The sequence below is a fragment of the Amblyomma mixtum genome, chromosome 5 (assembly GCF_055824585.1).
Source record: "Amblyomma mixtum isolate Tamu chromosome 5, ASM5582458v1, whole genome shotgun sequence".
NCBI classification, from domain to species: Eukaryota; Metazoa; Arthropoda; class Arachnida; order Ixodida; family Ixodidae; genus Amblyomma; species Amblyomma mixtum.
The window spans coordinates 168516809-168539193 of NC_143016.1; the positions used below are offsets into that span (position 1 = coordinate 168516809).

The following is a 22385-nucleotide window of genomic DNA, read 5'->3' on the forward strand; positions in this document are numbered from 1 at the left end:
GGAGTGTCTCAACTGTTTTCTTTGGCATTTCGGGGCAAAAGCTTCTAGCATCTAGCATTTAGGAGCATAGCAGGGGGCGGCAGAAAGTTAGGTGAGCGGATCAGATTAAGAAGTTTGTGGGGATAGGGTGGCCGTAGCTGGCAGAGGGCAGGGTTAATTGGAGAGGCCTTTGCCTTGCAGTGGGCATAGTCAGGCTGTTGATGATGAGGATGATTTAGGAGTTAATGTTGCTGTCATTTTATTCATTTTTCTTGCCACGACATCTCATTCTCCACTGCTTGGTTAACAAGCTTAGCCTTTCAGTATGCGAAGAAAAGTTGCGTCCAAAAGCTCGTTTGATTCAGTGAGCAAAGAAAACAGCACTTACGCTGGATGATATGGCTACCATGTCTAGCTGGCCATCCAGCCCTGCCACACCCTTTTGCTTCTTCTCTTTGTCAACCTGCCCAGGAGGTCTTGGAGTTCCTTCCCGCCAGCCACAGGTCTGTCGTGAAAAAGGTCGCCGTGAATCGGCAGGAAGACATTGCCCGTCACCTGCTGGACGAGACGGATGCCATTGGTGGTGCAGTCCTGGCCGACTTTGACTGGAACGTCAAGGTGAGGCTGCCACACATCCACGTTAAAGGTGCACTGAAGAGGAATCTGAACTCGTCTTTTTGCTGCAGGAACTCGATCTGCACGTTCCAAGCATTCTTAGAAACTTCGATTTATTACAATGTGCGGCCGATTTCCATAATTAAATTGAATTAACATCCGGCTCCCTCTTTTTCTTTTTAATTTTCTGCATACGGTGGGAGGAGTCGACCAATGCATGCAGTGCCTTTCAGGCAGTCGCGTGGCGACTTTGCTTTTATTTTGTTTCTTTTGGGTTTCCTTGAATAAATAGGTCTAGAGACTACATAGCAGCAAATTAGGCCCACAAAAATAAAAATGCGTGTGGAATCTTTGCTTTCGCCAATCACCACATATCACTCCGCCGATGGCAGTGCAGCGAATATGCTCCGACGAATATGCTGCAATCTCTATGACTTTGACTGCCATGCTGAGCAACTAAAGACAAATCTTTTGCTGATGGAATATCCCGCTTGCATGGTGGAGGACGTTATCCTGAAAGCTCGCAGTCTAGACAGGAATAAAATGCTCAGTTCCCAAAAATTGTAGCATGGTGAAAGGCAAACCAACCTCGTTCTCACACATTCATCAAACATGCTACGTGTGAACAGTATCCTCTCTAGGCATTTTAACATTACCTAAGGAGTCACTTGTTTCTCAGTTTTAAATAGCCACCAAGAGCGGTATACCCGCGCAGTGGGAACTTCAAGGACATTTTAGTTAAATCCGAAACAATGTCGAATACTAACCATAACCCTGGGTGTCCAACATGTCGAAAACCATGCTGCAAGGTTTGCAGTCATGTGCAGACAACAAACATTGCAAAAGGTGCCTTCTCTGTCTTTACCTTCAGGATCAAAGGAACCCTAAATTGCTCCAGTGCAAATGTGGTCTACATGCTTCACTGCGGTGTGTGGGGCATACATTGACCAAACAGAAACGCTCTTCAGGTTGCAATTTAACAACCACAAGTCCCACATTCACGCACTACCGAACCTGCCCTTTACTGAGCACCTATGTCTGCCACAACATACATTCGAAAGCATCCAGGTCGTTCCCTTCTCCAGTCAGGCTTCAAATAAGTGGCCAAAGAGAACAAAGAGAGTCATATTTCATACACATATTTCGGACATTAACCCATGCCATCAATGAGAACTTGGGCAATTTTGTCTTCCTCAAAAACCTGTCTAACTGAAAGAGACGAAAGAGGCTCCTGCCTTTTCCACTTTCTACATAGTTCTGCAGTCTGCTTCTTTTCCAATGAATGAATCCAGTGATTCATTCAATGATTCAAATGCAGAAGGTGAATGAATCCACCTTCTGCATTTTTTGCCCGTCATTTAAAGCTCTTTATTTTTCCCATTCTTGTTTTCCTGCATACTTGCTGGTCAGTTTGCTAGACCTTTTCCGCACTTTTTTAGCCTCCTAAACAGCCAGCGTGCCCAGCGAGATGAAATTCTGGCCAAGGCCACTGCAATGTGAAGCCTCCAACTGGAGCTTAGGCCTGTGCTTCTGGCCTCTGCCCACCTCCACGTCATGTCAGCAACCCAAATTACCATCCCTGAAAATGCGCTTTTCAGGAGAGTGTTGTGTAACAGAGTGGAGTTTCAGGGAGGCCACAATGGGTTCAACATCCTGAGCTTGTCTGCAACACAACGCGAAAAATGGCTTGCGTTATCCAGTAGGTACTCTAGTAGGTATGGCTTAAGGGGGGAGCCTGGTCTTGAAAAGAAAATTTTATTAATCTAGTCATAGTTATGAAATTTTCAGGGCACATGTATTTTTGTGCGCTGATTCGAGATATGTCATTTGATTTCATGTAAAACAATTCCTTGAGCTCTCCTGCACTTTTGGTGCAAGTATTTTGAGAAGAGTTTTGAAGGAAATTTGCTGCAGGAAACTCGCTGAAATGTATGCCATTGGGTTCCCTTGATACCAAGGAATGCAATAAGGGTAAAATTATCATCCTGGCTATCATAGAACTTGAGTAATAGGGTACTGTAGCTGCCTCTTCAGGAACAGGAATACGCACTTTTCTTCTCATTTCTGAAGCAGCAACTTCAAAACTCTGTAACTTAAGTTCTACGATAGGCAGGAAGACAGTTTTACCCTCATTGCATTCCTTGGTGTCAAAAGAACCCAATGGTATACAATTCAGCAAGTTTCCCGCAATAAATTTGTTTCAAAGCTCTTCACGAAACACATGCATAAAAATTACATAAGAGCTCAAGGAATTGTTTTACATGAAATTAAATGACATATGTAGAATCGGCACACAAAAATACATATTCCCTGAAGATTTCTTAACTGTGACTTCATGAATAAAGACCAGGCTCCCCCCTTAAGTTGCCTGCCAATGTGGTAGATTTAACAAGGGCAGGATCAGGGATTGGTGGGAGCCACATTTAATTTGGCTGCATTTTAACAAGCTCCGCAGTAGTTTTCATTGAAGTGTAAAGATTCTCTTTTATATTAGCAAGCACCTTCTGGTGTGAGATCATTTTTCCAGCATTCTCTGGACACACAGATGGGGAGGGCCAGAAGTTCCCCATTGATGGCTTTCTCTCTCCGCCATCATTCCTAGCTCACTGGAAGCTGCAGCTTTCCACTGGAAAAGGCATTGCTTTCCCCAATCACATGACAGTTGCTGGCATCTCACTTTCTCACGCAACACACACCTTAAGCACTCAGCAGATACATTTTTTTTTTCACCCCCTTGCTTGACTGTGTGCTTTACGCTGTTCTCCGTTGTGTAATTTTTTTAATTGTCTGTTACTCTGCTTGCTTTGACCCCTGGCATTCGTGAGCTAGCCTGTGGCATTGATCGATGCCAGCCAACAACTGTTTAGACTCATGTGCTCACTCGTGTCACTCAGAGATGGCCGGTAATTTAGATTACATTTTCCTTGCGCTGTGCAGGGGTGTTGCATTTGACTGAGATGCCAGTGACAGATAGTCTGCTGACTGGGCAGGATTATTTGCCATCTTCAGAAAGTGTATCCAGACCTCTTAACCCTTTCAGGCGCCATTGTTTGTTTTATCAAAATCAGTTATTTTTTTCACCTATGTTGTATATTCAGGCCTCAAAACGGGAAATTTGTTAGTTTTTGAGCATAAAAGACTGGAGGGTAAGTTTTTGCAACGATGTGCAGAATTCCGTACAAAGTGTCACATTTGTTAGAAATAGTAACATCGAAATGTTCTCGTGTGTCAGGTAAGCACCCTAGGGATCGTGGAATCATTTTGTGTATCGAAGATTCACATTACGCTCGAAATTGAGCAAAAAGATTCGATATTTTCACTCGCGCCAAAATCTATCTGCACAAAAACGGTGGACAAAGTGCTACCTAGCTCACTCTTATGTGAAATATTATTTACTGCATTCGCTACATGGTACAAAAAAGCAATTCATTTGCAACAAGAAGGGTGCTCAGTTTGACTGAAATAATGAAATCACTGTTAAGTGCTCCAGTTTCTCAGAAAAAGCTTTAAGTTTTCCGCTTACGAAATTGTGTGCAAAGCGCCTGAAAGGGTTAAGAAAGGATGCGAGTTTGAAATCACGAAAAATGACCGAAAAATTGGTTTCTTGAAAATTATTGTATCTCCTTGTATGACTCATTTCATATGCTCTCCCGAAGTTTCATTGCTGAAATCCTCCGAGAAATACTCTAAAGATATTTTGTTTCCTGAACCACGGGGGTAGTGCATATCAGTGAAATGCTCAAAAAATAGGCATTTTTTTGCATCGCAGTTTTCTGACTAGATGCTCACTTTGTGCAGCAGATTTCTTCTCATCTAGTTTGTCTATTTTGGCGCGCTTGTTTTACTCACAGAGCTCTGCTTTATGCAGTGACGTTATTGCTTTTTCACTTTGATGGCTTGTAGATTTTTAGTGTGACATCTTGTTTGCAGTTTAGACATGCCCATGCCAACTGCTTTGCATAAAATGAAAAAAAAAAATAGGAAATTTGTTTCGCAAAAAAAAAAGATTGAAGATTTTCATCATACATAGCATGCATTCAGAAATGCAGCAAATGTTGAACCAGACTTCTACCGCTTTTTATCTAGTTTGTAGGCATTTCACAAGGTGTAGAAGAGAAAAGATTTGTATAAAAAGAGTTATCTAGATATAATGCTGCTACTTTGTGCGCTTTACTGTGAAAGCATTAGTAACATGCAAAAAAAGTTTCATCGGAATTCATCTAGAATAAGAAAACTGATGTTGAAAACCACATCTCCCCTTAAGCAGGTTCATATCGATGGACTTTTACTAAGCTGATGTGACTTTTGTGGTGTTTGCTCACTATTACTTATATAATATGTAGATTTGTGTCAGCAGTGTGGCCATAATGCTCTGGAGAAGCCTCACTAAGAGCTATATTATGTGTTCTCTTTCTGTCTGATGCCGTTTCCAATGTGCTGAGGTGAACAGGTGGAGAATCATTCTGCCCTGTTGGCACGGATTGATTTTGGACACATATTATCCACATCCCTTTTGTACTAGGTTTGGGGGGCTGGAGCCCTCTTGCCTGTCAAATCTAGGGATCCAATTAGGTAAACCTGTAATGCCCAGTGTATCACCTGTAATGTGGGGTGTAAAAATGGCAGTAATTTTCACTTGAGCACGCAGAACTACATGAATTGCCAACATATGCACTAGCAGTAAAGGCCTTTGTTTCTCAATGCAAGGTCAAAGTGCCAGCTTCAAGATGTGCAGGAGGTCTGCTGAAAAAATAAACTCTTGCAAAAGTTAGTCGTAATGCCCAAAGAGTATAAAATTTCTTTGGTCATAATGCCTCATATGCAGGTGACTTAGCAGTTTTGAATTTTCCCTCAACTTAATCTCTGTCCCTGTGTGTTAGTGCACAGATTTATTTTCCGCAGACATTTATAAATCATCAATATTAGGTAATTTAATTATGCTGTCATCTTTTCTTCATAAACCTCCCAGCTTTTTACGTTTCTGCGATGAATGGACTATTAATGATGAGATCCTGGAAGTCTATATCTTATCCGATGTTTTCAATGCCTGGCCATTACTGAGTTAACGCCCATGTTGATGCTGGTGTAGTTGACAGCAAGAGGAACATTTCTGTAACATTTGCCCCATCCTGACCAATCACTGCATCTGATAGAGTGAAGTGGCCACTTTTAACGCGTCCTAGGTGGTTTATGTCACAGTTGTGATCTATCTATGACTATATTTATTATGTCTCCTTTCTTCCTTTAAGCTCTATCCTGTTATGGTTCTCTGCCATTATAAATAACCTATCAGATGCGGTTTCGATCTCGTCCACGGCGGCTAGAATTTCTTTGGAGGAGAAATTCTAGAGGCCCGTGTGCTGTGCGATGTGAGCGCACGTTGAAGAACCCCAGGTGGTCGAAATTTCCGGAGCCCTTCGATCACTGCGGCGTCTCTCATAGCCTTAGTCGCTTTGGGACGTTAAACCCCATAAACGAAACTAAACCAAACTAAATAACCTATCTTCTTCATTCTGTTGCCGTGAGCTGTGTTGTGTTGATTTCTCTGTGGTGGTCTCTGGTCACAGCTGGTGCTGGGCAGTGACAGGGTGGCCACCCTGGGCATCCCCCTGGCCAACCTCACCCTGGCACTGGGTGAACCGGGTGAGCAGAAGCGGCGGGAGGTCTCCCTCGAGATGGGCCTGGCCGAGGTGGAGAGACTCATTGCCGCCCTGGAGGTGGCACACAAGGTGACTGACTGACCTTGTGACATACCACAAATGTCGTCAAAGACTAGCATAGTTGGGCTGAAGTGACAGGACCGTCTTTTTAAAATGACTCATCTCTCGCTTTTTGCATATGCAAAGCTCTAGTTGTCTGAAGGACAACATACAGAAGAGTGACTATTACTGGAACAGAATTTCCGTAACAGCATTTCGTTCTTCACCGATTACGAGAACAATGGACATAAAAAAACAGGTGAATAATTTGGATGTTACTTAGTGATTTATTATACGATAGCATAGAAGCCTTGCCGAAGCAAACACCCGGCACTGTCCAGCATTGTCCAGAAAAATCCCGATTGGCTGATGAGCAGTGATGTCACCAGCACGGAGGGTGCTCATTGGCCGGAAGAACGCGACGTCACCAGACCAGATGCATCTGTGGGAAGCCTCCTCGCGGCCATGGCAGGGGTGTTTGGGAAGAGCAGCATTGGTCTCACAAGTCACACGAGTCAGTTCTGGTCAAGGCGTGAACAGCTCCGGATGCTATTGCATTGCCAACACATAGTGGAATTAGGTGACCCTGAGTTTTTTTTTTTTTTATCTCTTTAGTAGGCTCTTTACAAGTTAGGTGGTTAAAAAGGGCTGATTCTTAGTGGCACCATTGGGGGGTCGATGTATTTTCGGTGTCTGTCGGTGTGGTGGTGTCATAGGTAATATTGGCCTGTTGTGTCCTGGGCTGTTGCGAAGTCTTGTGTGAAAAATCCTTAGCCCAGGCAGCAGTGGTTTGCCCCACCTGCGTAATAAAGACAGGTTAGTTGCTGAGTCTACACTGGTTATACCATTGAGGGATGGATTAGGTACATTATGAACTTGACATGTTTATTGCCATAGATTCTTTGTGGCATGAACTGACAGAGGGCAGCTTGGCCTTGAAATATTTCTCTGCTGAGATGGCACCACTTTTAACCAACAGTGCTAAAATTGTAGTAGCAACTATTTTTAGTTTGTTCTTGGGGATAGTACTGTAAAATGGTTTTGGTTAGGTGAAGCAAGATAGATCTGTTTTTTCTAGGTATGTGTGGGACCAAGAGTAACAGGACGCAACATAAGGCCATGGTTAAAACACCTGGGCGTGCAATCTTGCATGGGAAGTGATGGGAAGTAACTGAACCTTGATGTCCTCTACATTGCAGTCTTCTTTGCAATTTGTTTAATTACGGTACCTAAAGCTGTTTAACAAGCGGCATTTCACGAGGGCTGCTTTAATGTTTACTTGTGGAAGATGGGCCACGTTCTGCACCAAAAGATGCAGTTAGGGAGCTGCATCAGGTGAGCAGTAAAATGTGTAAGAAAAGGGAAAGCCTCATCCTTTTATGTCATGACTTGAGCTTTGCATGATTTGAATCCTATTGCTCAGTTTGTGTCCTGATAGTGTCAGATAAGTTTTGAATTCTGCCGCAGACAAGGCAAACTGCATGCTGCACTTAACACTATCAAGGATGCAGCTTCATTAGTGATATCATCAGTGGGTCATGCGTACCAACTCAGGTTGTGGCATGACGCTGGATCTGGCCACCAAGTTCACAGGACATTGGAGATCGCATTGCTGAATCTCAGATGTTCTTATTCGTTGAGTGATAAGGGCGCCCCTGATATGAAATTCTATTGACACGCCGGAAAATGAACACTCATTGTGTGCACTGCACCGCAGTTGTTCAGTAGCTGAGGCGTTCAGCTGCTGACCTGAAGGTCATGGCAGTAGGCTACATTTTTGATGGTGTGCAAACGTAGTATATGATACCCATAGCTTTGAGAACCCCTGTGGTGAAAGTTAATCTAGAACCCTCCACTGCGGTATCTATATAATGGCCGACGTGCAGTTTCGAGACAATAAATCCCACTTACCATACCAATACGTACCATTTTTTTTTGTATGAAAGCACAATTCTGATGGGTAAACCCCGAGCAAGATCTTGCGAGTTTGTGCCAAGTATCTTGTGATGTTTGTGGGTTTGTGCCAAGCGAAATAAATAAATGAAAATAAATCAAACAGATATTGCCATTACTGGGATTCAAACCCGCAGTGGCATGAACAGATCAGCTTTGCTGGCCAGTGCCTGAGAGCATAGGACTATTGCTGCAGTTGAGCACTCTTCATGTTAATTTGCAACGCACTCTCACACTGTGCATTGCACATGGTCGTCTTCATCAACTTTAATCTGTGGCGGGAGAGAATTCTCTGTCTTTATCATCGTCATTTGCATTCATGCAATTCTGCTTTCGCATGTTTACGGAATTTAGGCAAAAATTCTGTCATTTTTATTTGCACCATGCATCCACGTGAGGAAACTCATTGCAATACTATTAACTAACAAGTTTTATTCAAGGTAAGGGGTATGAGGGGCTCGTTATAAGAGAGAAGCCAACAGCCACGGAAACCAAGGGGCACAGGGAATTTTTTAATTAATTTATTTATTTTGCAGTGTTGATTAGTTTAGAATATTATTGAATATGTTATCGCTTAAAGCTAATTGATTAGAAAAGCAGAAGAAAAAACAACCACATGCCGCCGGTGGGTTGGCTTCTCTCATAGCTCTAAAATGCTGGTGCACCTGCCATGCACTACAGCTCCCACACTGGTGACCACCATCATCATCATCATCAGCCTGACTACACCCACTGCAAGGCAAAGGTCTCTCCCATGTCTCTCCAGTTAACCCTGTCCTTCGCCAGCCGCGGCCACCATATTCCCGCAAACTTTTTAATCTCATCCGCCCACCTAATTTTCTGCCGCCCCTGCTACGCTGCCTTCTCTTGGAATCCACTCCGTTACCCTTAAGGACCAGAGGTTATCTTGCCTTTGCATTACATGCCTCGCCCAAGCCCACTTCTTCCTCTTGATTTCAACTAGGATGTCATTAACGCGCGTTTATTCTCTCACCCACTCCGCCCGCTTTCGATCTCTTAACGTCACACCTATCATTTTCCTTTCCATAGCTCGCTGCCTTGTCCTTAACTTAAGCTGAACCCTCTTTGTTAGCCTCCACGTTTCTGCCCCATAGGTGAGTACCAGCAAGATATAGCTGTTTTATACTTTCCCCTTGAGGGATGTTGGCAAACTGCCATTCATGATCTGAGAGAACCTGCCATATGCTCTCCACCCCATTCTTATTCTTCTAGTTATTTCCCTCTCATGATCTGGATCAACGGTCTCTGCCTGCCCTAAGTAAACATCTTCTTTTACTGTTTCCAGCACCTCGCCACCAATTGCGAACTGCTGTTCCCTTGCTAGACTGTTGAATATTACTTTGGTTTTCTGCATGTTAATTTTTAGCCCCACCGTTCTGCCCACTGGTGACCATGAGGCAGCATATGTCAGATGGCAAGATTTACCGGGCGGCAATATGACTGGAGCAGCTTAGGGCAGTGCGTGATTGCATTATGAGGAGGTCTATTTGCTCACTGTGTCCAAATGGAGCTGAGTGATAGTCATCAGCTGTCCCGCTTCCATCTGTTAGTGTTTCACTTTGGGGTAAATAACGCGATGCTATGAGAACAGGTAACTCACAGTAGTAGTTAACACCAAGGCTGTATTTGCTGATACTGGCAAACTTTGCACTTAGAATTGCTGTGCTACACAGGTGCACAGACTGGCACACAAAGTCGCATTCCCAGCCCCCTTGGCATCACTCAGTTTACCTGATGGGTCTCCCCATCAGTCTTATTTCTTCCACGTGCACATACAGAGGACCTACATGCACACGCACATGCTGGTTTCCCCGAACGTTGTGAACCGTCCCAAGGTCGTGCGAACTTCATGTCTGTCCGTGATTTGAAACCAGGCCTTGGTGATGGATGCAAGCCTTAGCAGAGCTTTGTTTTTCTGGCTTGAAAAAAAATAACACAACAGAATAAGGGAGTGCTTGCTTGCACATTGAGAAGTCTTCACACAGTGCGTCTGGCAGGATAAGGTATGCTATGTATATATCTGCATCTCTTTATCCTCTTGGACTTCTGTTTCTAATAATTCCTTTATCTGGCTTCGATGGCACTACACAGCACGGTTGCGCCGCCGCGGTGGCTCAGTGGTTATGGTGCTCGGCTGCTGACCCGAAAGACACGGGTTCGGTCCTGGCCGCGGCGGCTGAATTTCTTTGGAGGCGAAATTCTAGAGGCCCGTGTACTGCGCCATGTCAGTGCACGTTAAAGAACCCCAGGTGGTCGAAATTTCCGGAGCCCTCCACTACGGCGTCTCTCATAGCCTTAGTCACTTTTGGACGTTAAACACCATAAACCATCTTTGCTTCATGAATGGCACATGTTTGGCATAACATTCCTGTAGCGACTGAATGGTAATCTGCATTAACAGCCAGTCAAGTTAGGCTATTTGGTTCGATTCTGGAGCGTTGCCCTTGTCGTGTGTTGTTTTGTATTTTAATGTAAAGTGTTTGTTACTTGTCTATAATTTGAGTTGTTTAGCAGAAATTTTGTTGCGTACCTGCAGGCCTTCTTTTTTTCCTTTTTTTCATTGTTTCCTGTTCACAAAGCACTGTGGAATTGTATCCCCACTCCTGCCTTGGCCACCAAAAGGCGGCTGGCAGTATTGAATAAATAAATAAATAAATAAACGGAGTTGTTTGGAATCAACAAATGTTTGAGAGCAATGGAGGAAAGTGTTGAGGTTATCTCCATCCCAGACCCTGAAGGACAAGCTGTATCAGTTGTTTTACAGAAGAGTGTGAAACATTGTAGCTGCTGCCTTCACACTTGAGCTGATTTGCTCAGATAGAGAAAGCGATTGGAGCATGCTGAGGTGTTAGTGGAACCTAATATGTAACTATATTACAGCTTTCACAAGAATTCACAGCATTACATCAGTCACATTCTAATGATAGCCTCGTTACCCCTTGGTGGTCTCTTTTCAGAAAAAAAAAAGAGAAAAAATGAAAATACGAATGAAACACTGTGGCCGCTGACACACAGTCTCACGGAAAATGTTTATTTCTACCATTTTAAACATAGTCGCTGAATCTCTGAAGACTAGGGTCAGTGGGCATGGTTTGCTGTGTCTAAGCTTGCTATAAATGAGTGCACTGTAATCATGGGGTAAGTGCTGAGCCACCTGACACTGCATTGTTCCTTTTTTGCAGGCTGTGGTGCAGTTTAAGGCGTGACAGGCATGTGGAACCCTGCTGCCTAGTAACCGGCCATGAGTGCACGTGAGAGTGGGTGGATCATTGCTGCTGGAAGGCTTCCATCAACACTGTACAGAGACAGAAAATATACAGCATAGCTCCTTGATATTACCTGTGAAGCTCTCTGAACCCCTTCTTTCAAAATTTTTTTTTTCTCTGAGAAGTGTGAAGTTTTAGTATTTGCATTCTTTTGTTCCACTTGTTTCCGCATAATGAACTGCTGTCAACTCCAGTAGGTAGAACGGCACCATTAATAGATAACACTAAGGTTCATAGGCAGTGGCTCTGTCATCTAGGCTTTCAAATCTAGCCATCAAAAACACCCATATCACAAATTAGAGTTCTGTGAGTGGTGGGTTCGAAGGTGTTCTGAACTTCCTTCCCTTGCCTCACCCCCCTTTCCCTCAAGCTTGGTAAGGTATCTCATGGGACATGTAGACTGTGCTGCCATGAATACATCAGCCGGGACCTAAATACTGTACATTTACTTCCTACATTCCTGTGGAACGTTTACAAAATTTATTTCAAAATGACGTTGCTTATAAGCTGCACTGTAGTCTTCAAGGTATTTCCCAAGGTCTACAAGAGGGTCGTTCAGAGCTCATTTGAAGAACTGTGGATGTATAGAACATGTTTCTATTCCTTTTTTTGTTACCATTGTCACTGGCTTTTCATGTAAGCTTTGTACCTCAATTGCCAGTCATGTCACAGAAATGCTTTTGCCTATTGTGTGCAATGTTTTGTATTCAAAATGTTCAGCAGTGGCCTGTCTTATTTTCTGAAACCAAATGATTAAAGGGCTGGTAGCATCAAAATTCTCACAGTTGCTTTTTTCGCTTATAGTGACAGAAATACTTTTGCTGAAAACCCGATGTAATGTCAAGCATCTGAAAACACACGAGCCAGCTTGTAATGGACACGAGCATCAGGGAGCATTTATTTTCTACCGTATCTCAAAGTTCACAAGAAATGACCGGCCGCACACAAAGCCGGCATCATCAGTTCCAACATCTTGCTGTGTACAGCTGGTGACGGCAGGCTCAAGTTCTTTTAATGCCACAACATGCTCCCCTCCTAGGGCCTTATGTGTGCAAAATTCTTAACCCTTTAAACGCCACATTATGAAGCAATGTTTCAATTGCGAAAATTCTTAGTGCCGATTCTTATATGCTTTCTAAAATAGCCGTGAAAAAAAATGTCATATTAACTACGACTAAGCATGTTTTTTTCCATGTTACATTTTTGGAACATTGGCATTTCCGATGTACAGAATGCAAATGGTGTCTGAAACTGGTCTTAAGGTTTGCACAGTGCCAGTTTCTTCTTCTTACTGTAGAAGACAACCTTATAGCTGCCTGCATTGTCGTAGTAAATTATAGAGACCAAATTACAGTGGAATTGAGCGATGCCGCGAAAGGGCGGGCATTTGTAGTTCAACGACTGATGAGCACTTTTGTTGCTTACGCCGCCACCGAGTGATTCAGCTCTTTATTTGGGCTGACTAGCGGCCGCAACAGAACTGAACAGCACGGGAGCGGCGTAAGCAACAAATGTGCTCATCACTCATGGAACTACGAATGCCTGCCACTCGCGGCATCGCTCAATTAAAGGCGGCAAGGAAACTTCGCGATGACAGGTCAAGATCATCTACAGTAATCTGGAAAAACATAGATGCAGCTCTTCATGGCTGCGATCAATCGACATTAGTCCGGTCGCTTCTCGCGTCACAAACAAAAATGATAACACCCCTTTCCTGGGGCCTTGAACGCGAACAAACGGACGCTGCAATTACATTGGAAACCACTATGATTGAATAACGTTTTTTGTCACTGTGCGAGCTGTATTGCATTCAATGCTTCAGAAGCCGTTATAGGCAGGAACACATTTCCTGAGCAATGACTTTTATAGCACAGCTACGGTACTCACATCCCTCGACGACCCACATCTGACTCTCTTCTGTGATCACATGACCACACACTGCATGTGCCTTGTGCTGCCTTCGTCGTCTTCAGGTGGGGTGCGTGCTGGGGGGAGGGGTGCTACACCTTGCATCATATGCCCTGCCTTTTGCTTCGGGCAGTCTTTGCCACCAAGTCATCAGGTTAGACGCACCAAACACTTCGAAACCCCTCTCAGATGGCCGGTTGAGAACCCGAACACGTGCGGCGGGTCCAAACATGGCCCAACATACATAGCGTATGCTTGGGATGGTGCCCACGAACACGCTGCCGGACAACATCCTGAAATCTATGCCCACACATCTCATAGACAGAATGGGAAACTGTTTATACTGGCCGGCATAATGTGGAACTCTAAGATAGGAATATCGCCTATCTTTGCATTTTGCTACTGCCAGATGCCAATCTTCCGTAAAAGGAACATTTTCTTAAACCGCACTGCCAGTGAAAGTAGCATAGTATTGAGCTCTTTATTTTTCTTTCATGCAGTCATCAACTGTTTCTCATGACTTTGGTTCTGCTTTGTTCATTTCTACATTTTTTTTGTTCCTACGAAACAGCTGCGCAAACACTTGGCTGTCCACCATGTGCTGTGCGATGTTAGCGCACGTTAAAGAACCCCAGGTGGTCTAAATTAATCAGGAGCCCCCACCACTACAGCGTCCTTTGAAGCCCACGCTTTACTTCAGGACATTGAACTCCAGTTTACAATATTGGTTACCACTGCATAACACCAGTTTCAGCAACAATTAATATGAGCTGGTGAATATATTGTTTATTCATTATTTCTCTCTTTGTTTGGTACCGTGTGCGTGACGTCACTATGTTGTTACCAGAGGTGGACATCCTCACGAGGGCTCGCACTCGTGATGACTTGCTCACCCTCGCCTCATGAGGATTTCACTCGGTGAGAGTGAGGGAGGATGGGTGCATGACAATTCGTGAGCACGAGGGTGAGGGAGGAAAGACGTGGTGCAGTGAGGGCGAGGGAGAGAAGATATGATGAGATGAGGGTGAAGGAGAGCAAAATGCTGTGTCTTAGGGCAAGGGTGGTGGCCTGAACCGTACTCCAGACTATTGTTTTTTGTCTGTGTAGCCCGTTATGAATTCCTGTTTAAAAGCACTAGTTCTTAGGGTGAAGGTTCCCAGGCAAGACATATTTTGTGTAGTCTGTAGGTACACGAGGCAAACTTGAAAGGCGGGGTGCCACATGCCTTCTCGGTCGCCACGATGTATTACGCCGCTGACACTGCTATGCCAAAAAAAAAAAAAGCTCTTCTAAATCCAAAAGCCTATTTTTTAAAATTGTGTAAAGTCTTAGGCGAAACACCCCGTATAGTGTGCTAACAAGGGGGCACTGACTGGGCTGTGCGGGTGGCCACCGATTCAACAGGAACTGAGGTACCACAGTCAACATTTTCATTATCAGCCCCAAGTCTGTCAGATGATCACAGTGTAGAGCAAAACATGCAGAAATTGTACCTAGTAAGGCTGTTGGATTCCGAAGTTCTAAGCCTTGTTTCATGGAACGAAGTCCGTTTTTAGCTCCGTGAGGTTTCAAAGAACTGGCTGCAGTGCAGAAAATGCTTCTGGGAAATTCCACTGTCAAAGCCCATTGGCGTCGTTGGTGTGGAATTATATTGGTTTGGTTTGGTTTATGGGGTTTAACGTCCCAAAGCGACTGAGGCTATGAGAGACGCCGTAGTGAAGGGCTCCGGAAATTTCGACCACCTGGGGTTCTTTAACGTGCACTGGCATCGCACAGTACACGGGCCTCTAGAATTTCGCCTCCATCTAAATTCGGCCGCTGCGGCCGGGATCGATCCTGCGTCTTTTGGGTCAACAGCCGAGCACCATAACCACTGAGCCACCGCAGCGGCATTTACACTCAGAATAGTTTAGTATATATGTATCCTCTTTCTATTTCTATTTTCGCTGGAATTGTGGTATAGGAAAGTGGTGCCACAGTGTGGTGGGCAAAGCCAACCACTGTAGTCCTACCATGGAAATAAAGTAGCAGCATAGCCACCTTGGTCTGCTTCGCCTTGCAGTGTATGATGTGCTAAAAAACAAAAAGTTGTATTGCTCTCCAAATAACAGGAACATCTCTTGGTTTATTTCTGTCTCTGGTCAGACGTGTGACCACGTAATCGCACGCCTGATTTTATGAACGAAATTTCTTGCAGGCATAGTAGTAGTAATAGTAAAAGACCTTTATTCGACCATAATTTATTGGCCGAGCATGTCGACCGCCTGGGCGACCAGTCGAGCCAGGTGGTGATGGATAGAGAGGGTGGGGGTAGGAACCTGACTGCTGAGCAGCCGGGCAATAGAAGAGGAAATTGGCCAGGTCTGCATAGATACAGGGGCAGTTGGGACAGGAAGGGTCCGATCGATAGCGATAGAGAAAGAGGCGAGACAGGGTGATAACTGCATCCATTTGGATGTGCCGAAGAAGGCGAGACTCCGGCACCATGAGTGATGGATGAGGGGGAGGGTAAAGGCGTTTGTCGAGGCGGAGCTCAAGGTAAACCTCTTTTATGGTGCGGCGAAGGGTGTCTCTCTCAGCGTCCTCCGAGGGCTTGGGCCAGGGGTTCAACGGTGCCCGGAAAAGTGTGTCGCGGGCGAGCTGATGGGCCAGCTCATTGCCGTCAATCCCTGAATGCCCAGGGACCCAGCGGAGGAAAACGATGGAAGGCTGCAGTGCGGAGACCGCTCGTTCGACCTCCTGTTGGAGAGAAGGGGTCAGGGTGCGTTTCTGTATGTTGTGTATAGCGACTTGTGAGTCTGAATAGAATGTGTACTCTTGGAGAGAGGGAAGGAGGGCAAATGACTGGAGGCCATGCGCAATGGCGAGGACCTCGAGGGACAATGCGTCCGGAGGGTGTAGATACGGCCCGCTGGTGTGGGTTTCAGGAGCAGGGAGGTGTGGATGGTACAGGGCGTAGCCGCAGGAACCTCGAGGAGCCACGAAGGAGGCATCCGTGTAGGCTACACCCTGGGTATCAAAGAGAGGGGAATGGTGCTGCACGGCCGCATGACGACGGCCGGCGTGCAGGACGGGGGACATATTGGTTGGTAGGGGGAGAATACGAAGATTGGGAGCGGGGGTGGGAATAGGAGAGGTAAACGGGGAGATTGGAATGGGCGAGATACCTGCTTGAGTCAATAACCACTGACCCTGACGGGTAAGGGAAAGCCGGGCAAGCTGCGAGTCACGATGGAGACTGAGAAGAGAACGAAGAGGATGGAAGAGGCCTGTGGCAAAGAGCTTAGCGGTAGAGGTAGTGATAGGGAGGTTGAAAGCTGCCTTGTAGAGGCCCACAAAGGGCAGTCTCGAGAGCGTTGAGTCTGAGTGAAGGAAGCATAGGGTGCAGAGTACAAGACCTTGTTGAGGGCCAGCGCATGGGCAACTCGGACCGGGTGAGCCTCGTGGAGACCTGAGCGTCGAGTGACCACGCGCTGCAGGAGGTGAGTTACCGAGTGGCAGGTGGTGACAGCGCGGTGGAAGGCTTGCACATTCTTGGCCGCATGCAAAGGGAAGCCAAGAACTTTGCACTGTGTGACGACAGGAATGGGAGAGCCAGAAAGGTGGAGAGAGACGATGTGGTTGTGTGAGCGCTGGTAGGAGGAATGGAGAAGCTCGGATTTCCCAGGAGCAGGAGAGGCCAGCGGTGGTGAGAAAGGAGACGATGAGAACTAGGCCACGTTGCAGGGTGTCCTGTACGTGACCGGGAGAGCCAGATGAACATCAGAGAGTGATGTCATCGGCGTAAAATATATGATGCAGGTCGGGAATTTCAGCTAGCTGGGAGGCGCGAGGGGCCATAGCGAGATTGAAAAGGGTTGGAGAGAGAACAGCACCTTGAGGAGCGCCACGGGTGAGGTGGTGTGGGTCAGTCAAGTGGGTGTCTACTCAAAAGCGAGCCACACGTTTAGAGAGGAATGAGCAGATATAAGCGTACATGCAGGAGCCACAGTCCAAAGAGGCAAGTTGAGAAAGGGTGTGATCGTGGCAAACACCGTCGAAGGCCTTGCGAACATCGAGGGTCACAAGTGCGTGAATTTGAGTGGGTATAGGTGGCAGGAAGTTTTTCTGAAGAATCAGAAACATGTCCTGTGCATAGACGTGGCGTCGGAAGCCAATGAGAGAATGGGGGAAGAACTCCCGTGCCTCAAGAAAATCAGAGAGGCGAGTCAGAGCCATTCGCTCAAGTGTCTTGCCAATGCACGACGTCAGGGAGATTGGGCAGAGGTTAGGGAGAGAGGGAGGTTTTCCCGGCTTTGGAATCATAGAAATAAGGGAGGATGTCCAGGAGCTCGGCAAGGAGCCGCTCTCCCAGGCCTCATTGTAGGTTTGAAGGAGGAATTCTTCAGGAAGGTTACGAAGTGTGGTGTATGTAATGGCATCCTCACCGGGAGCCGAGCGTGTAGCATTAGCAGCCAGAGCAGATTCAAGCTCCTGGAGAGTGAAGGAGTGGTCCAGATCGAGGTTAGGCCCACCTGAGTACACCGGGGCAGGAGAGGGGGCGGGAGGTAGATGAGAGAGGCGAGTTGATCAAAAACGTCACAGGGCTGAGTGAGGGCTTTAGCTAGAGTGGGAGCAAGGGCAGGCTTAGTGCCAAGGAGGGATTCAAAGAGAGACCATGCGGATCGCGAGTGCAATGCAGAGTCAAGGCTATCACAAAGAGCACTCCAACGAGAGTGCTCGAGGGAGGCGCAGTGGGCGACGATCTCGGCCCGCAGAGCAGTGATCCGGGAGGAAAGTTGGGCATTGTGGGGTTGGGAGCGAAAGGAGCGTTAAAGACGTTTACGGCGACGCCATAAACGGAGAAGGTGAGGATCTTGGTCTGGGACTGGGTGACGAGAGCGAAGGCGACGGCTACTGGACGTGAGCGCTGCAGAGATGCGCGGCGTCCAGTCGTCGTAGGATTGAAAGGAGTCGGAGGCGAGATTAGTGCGAAGAGCATGCCAGTTAGTGTGAATAACCAGATGACAGCGAGGGGTGTGGGAAAGAGAGGTGGTAATACGGATAAGAAAGTCACTGAGAAGAGTTTCGGCTGTGCCAGTGAAAGGAAAGTGAACCCCGAGAGAAAGTGAGGTCGGGTGTCGTGTGGCATTGTGAGGCAGTGCCCGCTCGAGTAGGGGATCCAGTAGTATTAAGAAGGGTGAGGTGGCGTTCCTGGGCCAGACAGTGGAGGAGGCAGCCGGGTTTGAGGGTTTATGGGTAGCCCCTAGCATTTGGCAATGCGTAGATGCGCAAGCAAAAAAATCACAAGTGGTTTAGCTTGGGGTTACCACGAATTCGTGCGCTAGCACCATTAGCCGAGGTTTTGTGTGGTTTATCTTAACTTGCTATGCTTTTGCTTCCCAGTCAAAAGAAACCATTGGAACCAATTGGATTTACAATGGGTTCCACTTGGTTCCAATTGGACGAGTTCAGTTTCCAGTTGGTTCCAGTTGGAATGGTGTTCCAATTGGATGGTCCAAAATGACTATCCAATTGGACCATTTGGGTTCCCAATTGGTGAGCCCAATTGGTGTTACCCATTGCATCCAATTGGTCCGCCGAACTGCACCCAATTTATCCAATGAATGTTTGCATGCTTGACGAAAAAGGTAGAACTAATATGGTACTTACAATAAGAGTTATCAGCAGCTTAGCCTAATAAATTGTACTCATCACCTACACCACCACTGGAGCTGAAATTAAATTAAATATCTGCGCTCAGTGGGCAAGCGCCACCGGCCCCAGCATGAGAGCCTCATGAACTGGGTATATAATTTGGAGCAGAAGTGTGTTCTCTGGATGTACTGTCAGCAGCAAAAGTTTGCGGGATCTCCAGCGCGTGGCGGAGCGACGCAAAACTGCATTGCTGCGCCATCTGCCGCAACCGCGCCTGATGACGAGGCTCGCGGCACTTCCGCGCCAGTCATTCTTTGCGCATGCCTGTCCTATCTTTGCTATCAGGCATGTCTCATCGCTGGCTTCCCCCGGGGTGCGCTTTTGACGCTCGTCACAGCCGCTGGAGCGTTGTGGAACCGCCGCCGCGCGTCTGCTTCGCCTGCTGCGATGGTGGACGTAGCGCCTGAGCATCTTTTGCACGGCGCGCTATATTCCCTGAATAAATGTTATCTTCCAAGACGCGTTGCTGGACTAGCAAGCATTATTTTCGACTGATAACATGAGCATCGATAAGATGTCATTGCGACCCCCAATTCCTGTTCGTCGTGCATTATTCCTGAAACCAGAATTGAGGTTGGTGTCTGTAGTGCAACGATGGTGCCTCGTGTTCCGGAGGATGAAAGACGATACATCGCACGCCTCTTCGTGGAAGGTGTGCCCCAGAAAGAAATATGTCGCCTGACAGGAAGGCCTAAATCGGCAGTAACACGAGTGGTGAAAGCATTCCGAGACGATCAAGGACGAATTGCTGACGCCCACCGCAGTGGACGACCGAGGGTCACTGAGGAAGAAGACGACGGACTGATTATTGCCGCTGCTGTGGTTGATCCCTTCTTGGGCGCCAAAGAAATCAAGAAAGAGCTCGGCATTCATGTGTCATGCGATACAATTAGAAGGCGCCTCAAAGAAGCGGGATTAAAAAATTGTGCCGCAGCACAAAAGCCCTATTTGACAGAGAACCAACGCCGGCAGCGGCTGGAATTTGCTAAGGCGTACGAGCACTGGGGTGTTGAAGACTGGGGCCAAGTCATCTTTACTGATGAATCCACGTTCTGCACCAGGTGGGACCAACAGCAGCGTGTGGCGGCCTCTCAACTGCAGGTATGACTGAGGTTCATGTTTTTAACATAAAGTATTTAAATCTTAGATACAAATCCGTACTTTAAAATGAAGAGGAATCCGCATTTTATCTTTGGCGAGCAGCTTACTGTCCAATGAAGTGTTCAGAATATACCAGCCGGATCTGTTCACCAGCCATCCTAGAGCAACTGAGTAACTCATATAGCAGCATTCTCGTCACGTGAGCTTTCTTTTTTTAACTCGGACATTTTTTCTCAAAAGCCCTATTTCTTATAAGGCAAACAAACATAACAGTTTACAATATTTTAAGTTTCCTTTTCGTGCGCCGATTCGGTTTTCGGCAACTTATTCTCAGTGATGACAGCGGTTGTACTTGCCGCAGGTATGGCGTAGCTCATAATGATAGTTCTTTTTCTCGTTTGTTTTAGATACCGACCGGAGTACACGCAGTGCGTGCTATCGAGTGGCCGCTGCAGCGTTGCCGTCTGGGGAGCCATCAGCAAAGATGGACTCGGCCCTTTGGTCCGCATCGATGGAACTTTTAATGCTCCATCATACTGCGACATCATTAAGAAGACACTGGTGCCGTATGCCCTGGACGGCCCGTTTCCTGACGGCTTTTACTGGCTGCAGCACGACCGCAGTCCAGTACATACTGCGCGCCTTACGGAAGCTACACTTGACTCTTGTGGTGTGCTGCGACTGCCGTGGCCTCCGAGCGGCGCGGACCTGAATCCTATCGAGAATTTGTGGGGACTAATGAAAAGGCGCCTCGCTGCCCAAAGGCGCCACATCCCCAACGCCGATGCTCTTTGGAGAGCAATTGAAGAGGGCTGGAGCGCACTGAGCACAGAAACTGAAACTGTGAGGGCTCTGTACGCGTCCATGCCGCGGAGAATCGCTGAAGTGATAGCGTCAGAAGGCCACTATACCGGCCACTAAATGGTACCTGCCCTAAAGCTCTCTTTATGATCTTTTGTTCGTTTTTGTTTTTCAGGAAAGCACCTCAATTTAAATATATCTCTTTTTCACCACCATCGATTGCGTGCTTCTTTTTCATATTTTCATAACCCTTGGTGTAGCCTCTTGTTCGAAATCAAGCCTGGACACGTAATTTATACCATTTCTCATCGAACGCCACCATGTAGGTTTGGAGGAGTATACATTCTACAGTTAAGCATGGTGACATGATAAATTACAGTGGCAGTATTCTTTTTGCGGGAGCGGAGGCGAGAACCCATGGGCCATGCGATGACATGAAACGACTGTAAATAAAAGATATGACTCAGAAAACTGCAGACTACCTCCACGTTCATGCTCATAATTGAAGCAAAACTCGGAAATGTCACGCCAGGCAAGCAGCCAGCAATTGTTTTTCGGGAAGGAATCAGGGTGATTTTTGGGTCAAGCAAGTTAGGTGGTACCATTGTGTGGCACGTGTCCATGAACAACACTGGCAAGCGAGCGGGAGGTAGAAGCTCGATTTCGGTGGTTATTTGGGGCCGAGGGGGGGGGGGGGGGGGGACGACACGCCTCTCGTATACGTTCGTAGGAAATAACATCTCAATTCGTGTTAGGTTTTTCCTGTGTTAACGGAAAGGTGTACTCGTTGTAAATGGCTGAACACACATCTTAACTGAGTCGAAAGGACTCGAATTACATTTAACGCTCAAGTCATTTATTCAGAGAATATAGCGCGCCGTGCAAAAGATGCTCAGGCGCTACGTCCACCATCGCAGCAGGCGAAGCAGACGCGCGGCGGCGGTTCCACAACGCTCCAGCGGCTGTGACGAGCGTCAAAAGCGCACCCCGGGGGAAGCCAGCGATGAGACATGCCTGATAGCAAAGATAGGACAGGCATGCGCAAAGAATGACTGGCGCGGAAGTGCCGCGAGCCTCGTCATCAGGCGCGGTTGCGGCAGATGGCGCAGCAATGCAGTTTTGCGTCGCTCCGCCACGCGCTGGAGATCCCGCAAACTTTTGCTGCTGACAGTACATATTGAGCTAATGTATGCTACTAGTGCCTGAATGTGCAGGGTTGCTTGCGTGTGATGCAAGCATGGCGTGTGATGCATGGCTTTGATTTCCATAAAAGCATGTAAATGTTGATTGGCACTAGGCAGAGTGTCTCCCCGCAGTCCTCATAAATCAGTTTTCCTTTTGCACG

General features: G+C 46.7%; 1 protein-coding gene across 1 annotated transcript in view; it reads left to right on the forward strand.

The window, feature by feature from the left end:
* The window catches only part of LOC149344626 (sodium/nucleoside cotransporter 2-like), a 141561-nt gene that overhangs the window by 25272 nt on the left and 93904 nt on the right, over positions 1–22385 (forward strand). The window contains exons 3-4 of the mRNA XM_089547270.1: positions 451–597; positions 6162–6323. Coding sequence (XP_089403396.1) covers positions 451–597; positions 6162–6323 — 309 coding nt within the window. The remainder of the gene's footprint in view (positions 1–450; positions 598–6161; positions 6324–22385) is intronic.